This window comes from Chanos chanos, chromosome 1, assembly GCF_902362185.1.
Source record: "Chanos chanos chromosome 1, fChaCha1.1, whole genome shotgun sequence".
NCBI classification, from domain to species: Eukaryota; Metazoa; Chordata; class Actinopteri; order Gonorynchiformes; family Chanidae; genus Chanos; species Chanos chanos.
The window spans coordinates 16,448,009-16,460,980 of NC_044495.1; the positions used below are offsets into that span (position 1 = coordinate 16,448,009).

General features: G+C 42.2%; 1 protein-coding gene across 1 annotated transcript in view; it reads left to right on the top strand.

Annotated features, from left to right (window-relative positions):
• dock4b (dedicator of cytokinesis 4b) overlaps positions 1 to 12,491 on the top strand; it is a 72,266-nt gene extending 59,775 nt beyond the window's left edge. The window contains exons 42-53 of the mRNA XM_030777304.1: positions 796 to 882; positions 1,852 to 2,028; positions 4,636 to 4,719; positions 5,303 to 5,422; positions 5,703 to 5,821; positions 6,246 to 6,357; positions 6,693 to 6,774; positions 7,523 to 7,632; positions 8,320 to 8,392; positions 9,165 to 9,284; positions 10,261 to 10,322; positions 12,088 to 12,491. Coding sequence (XP_030633164.1) covers positions 796 to 882; positions 1,852 to 2,028; positions 4,636 to 4,719; positions 5,303 to 5,422; positions 5,703 to 5,821; positions 6,246 to 6,357; positions 6,693 to 6,774; positions 7,523 to 7,632; positions 8,320 to 8,392; positions 9,165 to 9,284; positions 10,261 to 10,322; positions 12,088 to 12,489 — 1,548 coding nt within the window. The 3' untranslated portion in view covers positions 12,490 to 12,491. The remainder of the gene's footprint in view (positions 1 to 795; positions 883 to 1,851; positions 2,029 to 4,635; positions 4,720 to 5,302; positions 5,423 to 5,702; positions 5,822 to 6,245; positions 6,358 to 6,692; positions 6,775 to 7,522; positions 7,633 to 8,319; positions 8,393 to 9,164; positions 9,285 to 10,260; positions 10,323 to 12,087) is intronic.
• Positions 12,492 to 12,972: the final 481 nt, after the last annotated feature.

Genomic DNA, 12,972 nt, shown 5'->3' on the forward strand with positions numbered 1-12,972 from the left:
GCACGTGGAGGTGTGCCCGTATGTATTACATTATTCACACTATGCCCAGTGATGGCTAATTAAAGTTTTAGGGGGCCAGGAGACCACCTCATTCCAAAAATCATTTCTCACTACGCTCACTCAATATCCAGCGCTGAAAATAATATCCAGAATGGGGATCATATCTAGCACAGGGCTGGAATCCCCTGAGGGTTTGGGAAGCGAGTGTGTCTGTAGTAAACTGTTTAGCCTGACAGATATTACAGATAGAGAAACACTGCCTCACCTTGGCTCACTTATCACTCTCTAATAATGTCCAAAAATCTCATTTTCCAGGCTAACTTCATCTCAGATGCTATTTAGAAGATGAGATTATATCTAGATGGAGGGCTTTTTGCATCTCGTCTTCACTGTCTCTGAAGACGGCTCTTCTCTATCTCTCTCTATTGAAACTGCCTGTCATAGCAGTGCTAAGGGATGTTGTTGAAGTGCTCAGAGAAATTAATTTCAATACGACATGCGGTACAATATCCAGTAACACTTGGCATTCAGACTAGATGTGTGGCATGCCTGTGCTTTACTTAAAAGATTAAAGCCAAAAACTTATATTTATGTACGTCCTAGCCTCAGTGAGAGAGATCCCAAAAAAAAGGTTTTTTATTTCACGGCAGCTGTGCCTTTAATGGTGATTTGGGTTACGCATGACTAGTTTGAACTCAGCTGAGAAGTGATTTGTGGAGGTTATTCAAGTGCACTCTTTCACTCTTTACCTTCTCCTGTGTGTCTGTGTGTGTGTGTGTGTGTGTCTGTAAATAGAGTCTTTGGGTGGAGAGGACTACACTGACCCTGGTGCAGAGTCTGCCAGGCATCTCCCGCTGGTTTGAAGTGGAGAAAAGAGAACTGGTGAGACTTTTATTCTACCTGAGAGTGCTCTCTCCTTCTCTCTCTTTCGGTCTCTCTCTCTCTCTCTCTGTCTCTCTCCCTCTCCCTCTCTCTCTCTCTCTCACACACACACACACACACATACACACACAGACCTGTTCTTTTTCTGTAGTTATGAAGATGGAGGCAGTCCTCAGGTTTTCTGCCAGCAGTGGTCTGAAGAGCCATGTTTTATAAAAGTGTCAGTCTGATGTAACATAAATGTGTTGGCATGGAGATTCTTAGCAACAGGGCACTTTTTCTTTTACAGCTGAAATGCCTTAAGGAATGTTCTGGAAATGAATATTCTGAGTAGAAAGAAAGTTGATAAAAGAAATGTAGTCATTTATTTATTAAAATGTTCAGGTAAGTAATTAAGAGGCTAAGCTATCCACAAAGCTCCTAGAGCAGCAGACCTGTGATTGTGATTGAAATTAGCCTTTTGATGCTTGTGTCATTCTACTAATCATTGCCTAGTTCAAGGTTTTAATGATTGTATTGGTGATTCTAATATTGCTTGATATTATGATGTGAAGAGATTTGGATAGTGGGTATGATAGTGACTTAAATAGTGGTAGTCTCCCTGATTCTGATGATGATTTTAACAGTGATTTCAGTTAGCGCTGCTGTTAGTTAACATTGAGGGCACTTTTAATGGCGAGGGTTTTATATAGTGAAGAAGAAAGGTTTTAGTATAGTTGATAATTAATTGTGATGAGTATTTGAATACTGATGGTGTTTTTAAAAATGATGGATGATTGTAATAGTTTTGATGATGTGAATAGTGATGGTATTTTGAATAAATTAAGCAGGTTTCCTTATGCTGCTGATGTTAGTGATGATGATTGTTATGGTAACAGTGACTGACAAGATGTTTGTTTCTGTCCCTCTATATCTCACGTTTGTGTTTGTGGTGTGGTGTGTGTGTGTGTGTGCGCGCGTGTGTGTCAGGTGGAGGTGAGTCCACTGGAGAACGCCATTGAAGTGATAGAGAATAAGAACCTGCAGTTGAGAACACTGATCACACAGTGCCAGACTAAACAGATGCAGAACATTAACCCACTAACCATGTGCCTGAATGGAGTCATCGACGCTGCCGTTAATGGAGGACTCGCACGCTACCAAGAGGTGATTGTCTCATTCCTTCATATCATAGGCCACGGGACAGAACACAAAAGGTCAGGTCGGCATTTTTATGACCGCAACAGTTCAAAGCCTTTGATGAACCATTTGATGAGTGAAAACATCTTATGGTGTAAAATAATCTCAAAGGTTTCACACTAGCACACAGTAACAGTTCCTGTTTTGTTAACGTCTATGGCATTATGATTAGACCGGGCTGTGTGCCATTACTACCAGCATTGATATAACAATTAACATGTTCACAGTCCAAGGCATGTGTCTCTACGTACAAGAGTCTGATACGTGTGTTTATTGAAACATGCTGTTACAGTGTAGTTACAGACAGAAAGCTCTAGTACTTTCCACCAGATGTCCGCCGAACAAGTTATTTCACGGCAGCGTTGCTGTGAAGGGCAAAAACGACATTTTTATCCTCTTTTGTCTGTACTCCGTCAGTGCTGTTTTAATGTAGTTGAGACTGGTTGCTAATCAAAAACAAGAGTTTGGAATGTATCTGTACCTACCAATCCACCCTATATTATTATTAACAACGTCACCAAGGAAACAGCAGGACATCTGCAGAGTGGCTGCTCTTAGGTGACTTAGTCCTGCCTGCTGGTGAAATAATACCAAGTGTGACATTAAAGCCAGCGAGTCTGTCCCTGCTGAGAAAAAATCTAGAAGGTCTCTAAGACCCCAAGAGCTCAAAGCCATGTGAGCTGAAGTATTAAACTGTTGCATAGCAACCTCCGTTAAATGCAGACTCTATACTTACCTTTAGAGAATCTTAGGAAACGCGTCGCCAAGAGCAACACATTTTGCAGGACTCTCTCCTGAGACTCTGCCTTTGTTCCTGTATTTTATGTGTGTGTGTGTGTGTGTGTGTGAGTGTGCGTGTGTTTGTGTGTGTGTATGTCTGTGCGTGCATGTGTGTTCATATGTTCATGTGTACGTGTGTGTGTGTGTGCGTGTATGTGTGTGCATGTGTGTGTGTGCATGCTTGTGTGTATAATGCTTTGTACATTTGCAGTGCAGTTCTTTTAGGATGTGACATGTTGATTGTCTGATTCTAGGATCTCAAATGTAAATCAGTTAATATATTTGGAACGTAAATTTTGCCAATTTGTACTTTATTGAATGAGCCAGCTATTGACATTAATATTTAGATTTATTGCCTCCATTTTGGTTTGGCCTTAAAGAAAAAAATCCTGGCTGATTTCTCTCTCATTTGCAAGCCTCTCATTTTTAATTGGCTCTTTCTAATGATTTTCAGCCTTGCCTGTCAGCCAGGCTTTCTCCCCAAGTTCAGCGAGGAATACAAAATGCCATCCTAACAAGATACATTCCTCCTATATCCATCAAAGCCTTTCAAAAACAAACACGGTATATTAAAAAAAAAAGAAAGAAAGAAAAGAAAAAAAGAAACATTTCTTTATAATGAGATTTCTGAAACAAACCAAATCTTTTCCGTATTTTCCACACACACGCCAAGTCTCAGTTTACTAATTTTTTTTTGCCTTTTTTTTTGCCTTTGAACTGGCGATGAGGCATGTGAAGTCACGGCGTTGAAGGGTGGAGATGCAGAGTGAAGTTGGCAGGCATGTTGTGGTGTTATAGCAGACTGTGTGCTGTATCAGATACAGGGCACAGACACACTGAGCGTTCAGTTCTTTGAAGCAAGAGAGAAGAGTTCCCTCCTGTAGCGGCTCCTTTTCACTGGCTCTTTAGAGATACACGCGCCGGCGTCCTTGGCATAGATTCCAGACTGATCTACTCTCTGTTCTTTTGCCTTTGCCTGCACACCCCCCCTCCCCTCCCCTCGTCCCTTCTCCGCTCCCTTTCCCCCTATCTCTGTTTGGAAAATTTGAAAAGATGTTTTTGAGCCCCCGTCCTCGATGGCATTTCCATGAATGACAGTGTGTTCCCAAAGCGAATGCCTTTTTGCACTTCTTTTAAACTGTACTAAAAGGCTTTGATGGCAGAGTGACATCAGGGAATGGGAGATAAATTGTATAATCGAGAGCTCAAATCACATTTCACAGCTAGTTCTTGTTTACTACTGCTTATCTCTCGCAACACTGTTAATTTGTGTTGCAGATGGGTTGTACAATGATTTGCAAAATAATAGTAAAACACAAAAATAGTCTTCGAATGACAGAAACCTTCTTATTTACTTGTAAGTTATACCAGTCTTTGTCATATTTTTTTTTTCTGTCTCAGGAGTTTTATCCTTCACCTTAAGTAACTTTTACCCTTCAATATTCTTTAAATGTCCAGAGAGTATCATCTTTTTTATTTTATATTTCTTTTGGTAACTCTGTCCATCTTCCTCCAAGACCTTACAAAACAGTTTGAAACTCCCTCACCTGACTACGTCATAAATATATGTACTGCTTATTTATTTGATTTTTATGGCACTAAAGACATATTAGTAATGACTGTGCTGTAGTTTTCAACTTTCTCTGACATAACCTTAAGACTTTTTGTATGAAGGTTTAAGGATTAAGACTGCCTAACTGTCAGGCTGTTACTTAGCCTCTTAGTTAATTTGCCAGTTCATTTGACCTGCTGTAGTTAGCATGTGAGATTGTAATGTTCTGACTGTTCCTGCAGGCATTCTTTGTGAAGGAGTACACAGTTAACCACCCAGAGGACAGCGATAAGATTGGGCGGCTGAGAGAACTTATGTTTGAACAGGTGAGTTCAACACGTGCACACACACACACGCGCGCACACACACACACACATGCGCGTATGTAGATACATATTAAAGATGTGCTTGAACGTAGTTCACTCTTAACTGACGTCTGATTCTTCACCCAACCACAAATATACTCAATTCAGAACTTAATTGGCTTATTTCATTACTGTTTCGTTTCACTTCCACAGGAAACACACCTTTAGTGCAGTCACAGCTTGGAAATAGATAAACTTAACAAACCTTATCAAAAACCACAAAACAAAGAACAAGCTGCATTTGCCACTCCACTCCACTCCACTACCATATCATTTTGTCTTCAGCATGCTCTGTCAATATGTTAACTATTCATACAGCAGATAAAAGTGAAGGTCTTTCGAGTAGATGAGGCACAATTGTAAGAAATGCCGTACGATTCTACCTCTCTGTGGTGTTAATGAAGCATTTTGGGCTATTATGCAAGATTTACGTCAATGTTTAGTTCTTGGTTGCATGTCAAGTAGACTATAATCTCTGTTATTTAGGGTAAGATTCTCTCTCACTCATTCTCTCCCTCTCTCTCTCTCTCTCTCTCTCTCTCAGGCTCATATTCTAGGCTTTGGCCTTGAAGTGCATGATAAGTTTGTCCCACAGGACATGCGACCACTGCACAAGAAACTAGTGGAACAGTTTCATCTAATGAAGTCTAGTCTGGGTATTCAGGTAGGTCGTCGCAACATGATTCAGTTCAAAAGATCAGCTCAAAAGCAAAGGCTCTCACATAGTTTTCTTCACAAAGCTTTTCTACCAGCGCTTTCTCTTTAAACACTGTGCCCTAAGACAGCCTTTCACCTCTTTCAGCAGGTTACACATAGAACTAGATCTTCATAGAACAACAACATCCAGATGTACATGGACAAAAAGATTATACATGATCATGTGGATGGTGAGAAAGGAAGGAGGTAATTCTCTTTCTTTCTTTTCCCTGTCTTTTGTGCCACAGGAGATTCCAGCCTACGTGCGAGCGAGTCCAATTCCTTTCACCAATGGGAGTCCACGGACCAGAGGAAACTCCGCCCCCTTTATTAATGCGGAGGGTGTGCGCGTTGTGGCCAGACGCAGGTGAGGCCATGGCTGGGAAGGTAGACTGGCACAGTGTGAGGAGACAAAACAGGTCACCCTGGGCAATCCCTCTACACTGCCACTACCAGCCCATCAGTGCCCGGCGCTGTAGAGAGACACTGTTAGGGCAGGTGTTGATATGAGCAAAACATTTTCTGCCACAAATTTTTAACACTTCGGAAGCTGTGAAAGTGTGAACAGTAACATGTCTGTGTGTGGGGTTTTTTTTTTTTTTAGCAATCACTTAGATATAATTTTCTGCTCTTGGGCAAATATTTTGCATCTTCACAGCTTTGCTTGCAAAAAAAAAGAGAAAAAAAAAGAAACACCATATGTCAGATAAATAAATATTCTGATGAGCTCTGTTTTTGACATGCCGAGGGTGTTTGATTATATTTGTGTGTGTGCGTGTGTTTGTGATCAGTCCCCTCAGTTACCCAGTGGCCAACCGATCCTCATCTTCTTCGCTGTCATCCCAAGCGTCCAATGACATCACAGGCCAGTCAGAGAGTTCAGACGAAGTCTTCAACATTCTGGTATATTTTCGTGTGTTTGTGTGTGTGTGTGTACGTGTACGTGTGTGTATGTGTGTTTTCATGTCTGGGTGTGAATCCAAAGCAGTACCGTTGCCTGTATCACCCCTGCTCTTCAGGGCCTTTTAGTCTTTTATGTTCACACCCGATGACAAACACAGCATACACATATCCTTCTATTCTGTATGGCTCCATACAGTCTCTCTTACTCCATCTCCTTTGGTTCCATCTCTTTCTGCAACCCCCCCCTCCCCTCTCTGTTTCTGTCCCTCATTTGTTAATGAGCTGTTTTCATTCTCTCTCTCTCTCTCTCTGTCTCTCTCTCTCTCTCTCTCCAGCCAAGTCCATCTACCTCAAGCCTCAGCTCCAACCATTCTGCCTCTCCTAACGTGACCAGCTCAGCTCCCTCCAGTACCAGAGGTAAGAGCAGCGTGCAGCCCCTGCTCAGACTGCGCTTCCTGTTTACACTCCATAGACTGCTCTTTACTGGCCTTTTAAAAGAGCACCACCAGGTGTGTCGGCCAGTAATGTGCTTTAGGACTTCTCCCCTTACCTCTGGGTATCGGAGCACTCTCCAGAGACTTTATCTGTAGTCTCTCTCTAGTGAGACTACTTTCTAATAAGGAGGAAGGGGTGCAGACATTTATCGAGGACTGTAGTCTGCTACCTGTGTTACCATGGAGACCCTGTATCAAACCCTGTCGTGCTGCGACGAGTTGAAATCCAGAGGCAGCTCCCTACTACCTGAATGGGTGTAGTGATGGCTATCACACCCTCCTAGACTGATATCAGGCCCAGGGGCTGGTGCCTTGTGTGGGAATGGATGGATGTCCAGAGGAGAGAAGTAGTAAACAGATCTGGGCTTGTTCCTCTGTATGGAAATTCTTCTCTCCGTGAAATAGCCGTCTGTCACTTCAGTAACACAATTCTCACCCCAGCAGGGGGAATGGGAAAGAATGGGGGAGGAAGGGAAGTGGAGGGAAGATCTGGGGAGGGGAGGGGCATCTTTCATGTGTAGACAGGCTAGTGAAGCAGGAGAAGATGCATGGAAAGAGCTTATGGATGAGAGAAAGATAGGGGGAGAGAGAGAGAAAGGGTCTGTGTCTGTGTGTGTTTGTGTGCTTTGAAAACAGAACACAAATCTTATCCACACTTGTGTCTGTTTCAGGTTCTCCACAAATGACAGACAAGCACAGACATTCCAGGGAGAACACCTGCCTGTCACCACGAGACCGGCCCTGCAGTGCCGTCTACCCAAGTCCACTGGACCACACTCAGGTAACACAGCACAACCCAGACCACTGCTCTAACCTGCACATAACACAACACAACCCAGACCACCGCTCTAACAAACACATAACACAACACAACCCAGACCACCGCTCTAACAAACACATAACACAACACAACCCAGACCACTGCTCTAACAAACACATAACACAACACAACCCAGAGCGCCCTGATGCATGCACAATAATCCAGGTAAGGAAATCTCAGAGAGTTGAATCTGTTCATCTGGACACAGCATTTAGTGGGAGAAATGTTTCATCACTCATCAGTCTCAGCTAACTGAGAGTACCCCCAACCTTATAAACAGCACAGCTGCAGAACGACAAAAGCCAGCTCATTTACATAACAAGGAAACCAGCAATCGGTTTCATTTGCAGATTGCCGTGACCATTTATTACAATGGCCACATGTACTATTCACAGAGGATTGGGGAATAGCTGCAGTCACAGCATCTTGCAGGTAGCACAGCACAACCACAACTCTACAACATCATCCCCAGGACCAGGCCATCTCATCAGCAACACATTACAATTTACACGAGTTTAAGTGTATATACTCTAGTCCCTGTTAGTTTAACCTAAAACATGACAATTTTAAACTCATTCACCTGCTGAACTGTAATGAAAACTGCATAATGTGAGTGCTGATGTGTCTTCTTAATGCTTCATTCTCCAGCGGACTGTTCCAAATGCCCCAGGAGATGCCACCCTGCCCCGGAGTGAACCGAACATCTCCACTCCAGACAAAGGTGAGTGCTCTGGTGTTGTGGTCCTGCTTGTTTTCAGAAAAGATTTAAATATTATGGATGGATTTGATCACAGTTATTATAAAAGACGGTGTTTTTCTTTCTTTGGAGCGAGTAACTTGTTTGTTTGCTGCTGTAAAATTGCAGTGAACTATTTTGCGGTTTTCACTCCCTCTCATTAGAATTAAAATATATGGGGAAACATTTTTTTTTTTTTTCAGTCTGTTCTATTTTTTTTCCAATCATCTGTTCTTACTTTTTAAAGTTGCATTATTGCTTTGGAGTTACAAAAGGCCTGCATAAGTTTCCCGAGAGCAAAGGATTTTTGCTCCTTGATTCTACAGAGGGAATAACTTCAGTCAAATATTTATTTATCAGTGCATGTGTTATATTTCTGCAGTTTTGAAGAGGGTGTTCTTTTTTTGCAGTTTTGCATACTCCACTGAGACATCCCAAATCTAGTTAAAAAATCCCCCTTATGTAATTAAAAAAAGCCCAAGACTCTGATTGCTTCTTTTGAACATATGACGAAGGTTGGAGAGGGTTTGTAAAATTGAGCTAAGGGGATGAAAATACTTAATTTGAATTTTAAAAAAAAGGGAAGAAAAAACGAGGAGGAAGGTATGGTTTGAACATTTGAACGTGGGACTAATTTAGTCCAGTAGAGGTTGGACTCGTCGTAATAAGAGGCGCTTAACGTGCAGCCTATGCCCACGCATCCACCACACAAAAGAAATAAACTGACCTGAGCTCTGATGCGTGTTTTTATGTAAAGTGGTCAAGGCTGCGGCGAGTAGCTGGAGTCTTGACTGTGTGAAAGAGGTCAACACACAGCTGTCCGAGACTGTTGGAAAGTGGTTATGCCCCCCTGTCCCTCCCAGGCCACAGTATCCAGGTAAAAGATGGAAAAAAAAAAAAGAAACTGAGTGACTACGTCTCTATCAAACTGAAGTTAATGTCACCTACTAACTGCCTGGATTTCTCTCTGCTCTGTGGTGTGGCGCTTCTCAACTTCTGGCTTCAGATTGCTACTGTCCATTGGAGTCATAGCTCCTTTTATTAAGACGTCAACTCGAGGACGTAGATCTCGAGATCTTTTATTACCACGTTTACCTCTTAGGTTAACCACTCTGGTTACTCTCCTCATGCTCAGAGAGGATGTCTTAACCATACTGTTGAACTGAACTAGACCTAATCAACAAAAAGAAACTCCACTGGGCTTATGGAGATGTTTTAATCTTTCTTCTTTCTCGTCTTCTAAACCTTATTTTTAAGTTTTCTAAACACTCTCAAAGCACTTCTCCTCTCTAACCTGTAACACATCAACTACATTTCCTTTCCCTCGAAACAGCCAACTGCTCTTAAGCTCTTAGCTTCTTGGCTCAGCTTAGCTCTTGCTGTCCATCTCTGTCTCCCTCTCTCTCTGTCTGTCTCTCTCTTTCTCTGCACTCTGGTCCAAGCAGAGAGAGGGGGTGTTTCATGTCAATATCTGTTGTTGCTGCTTATTTAAAGACTTGACTTAGTGATAACAAGGCTGTTTTAACACTGTCCTCAGTCCTTTGGCATTTTTTGCAGTTATATTAGGAGAGTTAAGGAGAGGACCGTGATGTCATAGTGGAAGCAGTGGAACTGTAATGTTTTAGACAGTAGAACATTCTGGTTCATTGGAGTCAATAGCAGCTTCTGCTGCCAGTCAAGTGGATACTTTATTTGGAGCTACAAAATGTTATTGACTACAGTCACGGTGTTCCTGGCCTTCATAGAGGCCTCTGCTAGTGTAGTCGCTTGCTACTTTTACAGTTTCTGACTACATTATTGTGTAAAGAAGGTGGTGTGTGTGACATTTTGGTGTGTAATGTCTTTCTCCACAGGTTCTCCTGCCAAGAATATGAGGTCTCAGTCCCCTGTGCCGGCATCCCGATCTCCACAGAAGGTTCGGGTCCTCTCATACTGGTGTTTTGTGCTGTGTTTTCTTAGGCTTGGCCTTGTTGGTTCCTTTAGTGTTAGTGTATGTATTTTATGTTATTGTTTTATTCTTGGTGGAGTATTTTTCACGTTATCATGTGATTTTAGTAATAACATTTATTTTGTGCGTTGTGTGCGTCTCATGGTTTCTGGTTGTTTGAAATGCCTGCAAGGTCAGACTAAAAAAGGAGAACTGGGCTTTACTTTAGTGAGCCAAAATCCAATAGGTCTGTCTGTGTTTGTCGCTCTGTTTCACTTAAATCCCATGAGCATCTCCCAACATAGAGCAGCCAATCACAACGCAGCATCAAACAATGTGGTGAAACTTCCCCAGGTGTGATATTTTGAACACTGTGCTAGACTGCCATATGATGAGAAAGTCCATGAATACCAAAGTTCATGAATAATTAGAGATTCAAAATTTGAGAGAGATTTGTGAGGGATTTAAGAAAAAAAAAAACAAAAAAAAAACCCTACCTCAAACACATTCCAGAATGTTTGTCCTCTTCATGTCAGAATCCATCTCTTTCATTAAGATGTGATAATTATGGTCTCTGCTGGTCTCTCATGTTCCGATCCAGCCATTTCATTGATCTGTGTCTAAACTGTCTGAAAACACCAAATTATCACACATTCTCTTCACCCACAAAAAGTACAAATGGATCCAAGCACAGGATGTGCAGTTAATAGTGAAGCCAAGATCAAACAGAATGAGAGACAGTTCTGACAGCAGCGTTAAAGTGCAATGTACATCATGCCCACGTCCTGTCCTCCCATACAGAGGTAGCTTTGATTGGCAACTTTCTGATTCACCGTTGGCCGACCTGTGCTCTTACCAGCTGAAGCAAGACATGTCCATCTCACACACACATAGACAGGTCACATACACATACCTGAGTACACTCACAAGCATATCTACACATATACACTCGAGGAACCCATGCAGTGATGTTGATTGACAGGTCCTGCTGAGATGCCACTTCTAGACTGAAAAATAAAAGAAACACTCAGTGTCTCAGTGTAAGAGAGAGAGAGAGAAACATTGCACATCTCTTCAAACAACCATATCTGTAAAAGTTTTACTTAAACATGTTGAGAATGAATTTAGTTTTGTGAATACAGAACTATTGTCATTCCAGTCTTTTATATACCTGTGTGTTAGGCTTGTAGGCATTAGTACTGCTGCTACTGAATGTGTATGACTCAGTCTCCTCTAAATATCTCTGTCAGTGGCTTGTAATGATAATTGTGGCTATAACTCGTTTGAGTATTGGTGTGTTTATATTTATCTCACTGGGTGAATGTGGTAACCATGGACCACAGTCTACATGTTTTGCTGTTGCTTACATTTATAGTAAATCAAACTGACTGTGGCTCAAGTTCATGTGTCTGCCTCTGTTTTATGTGTAAACCATATCCACGACTTAAGTGAATATATACACTACATCAGCTCAAATGTATGTCTATACCTCTGTGTCTTTGGCTTCTATGTCTTTGACATTTAAAAAACATTAAATACTTATGAAATATACGTTTTCATAAGTATTTCAGTATTTCTTTTTATGTTACAAAAATGTAATCTTTTCCTAGGGTGATGTAAGACACCATATAGTTTTAATTGCTTTACATGAGTACGTAAGATAAATAGGAAAAAATATCCGGTTTGTGAGTGGGTTGTTATCTGTAGCTGTACAACTTATTGTCCACTCTTTGTGTTCTGTGTGTCTGTACAGACTACCAATTTGCCCTTCACGCCATCACCCACTGAGTGCAATTCTGCTGGGCTGGTGTCGAACTCTCCTGCCCTGTCTGGCAGCTACAGCAGTGGCATCTCCTCTTTAAGCCGCTGCAGCGTGTCAGAGGCCTCGGTCACCGAAGCCCAGCTCGCCGAACACGCCCTGCCCAACTCCACCTCCAGCGGCTCAGACGAGCTCACTCGCCGGGAGAACAAAACCCCGCCCCCTTACAGCATGCACGAGCGCAACCATCTGCGGCGCCCCATACCGCAACCGCCGACCCTGTCTATTCCAGTTAACGTGGACCCACCTGCTCTGCCTCCCAAACCACACCAGCTCCGCAGGCCGGACCAGGTGCCTCGACCCAGGCCCCTTCCCCGTAAAGTGTCCCAGCTCTAGTCCTGCTGCTAACAGGAGCAATGCTATTTTTGCACTTTGACAACCACAAGAAAAAGATAAGAGGTTGCAGTGTTGGTATGTGAAGGAGTTGTGTCAAAAATGCCTGTATCATTCCGCACTTTTAGAGTTAGCACTGTTGGTCCTCATGTCAAAAAATGATATTCCTTTTGCCAACTCTGTGACAGAGCAGAGAAGAAAATATGGACTTTTTTTGATGGCTGTAATAATTCCAGTTGTATATATTGGTTAAAATACAACAGATGTTTTTGCCTTAAGTAATTCGACACAGTCTTTTTATCTGCGTGAAATGCACGTTTTTAAAGTATACTGAACATTTATATTTAGTGACAAAAGGTGCTAGAGCTCTCTAATAACACAGGACAGTCTGTAGAGCTGTGTTCCACAAACACACACACACACGCACACACACAGGTATTACTCTGTGGAGATGCCGAAGGATTGAAGGTAGCTGCTTGTGATAAA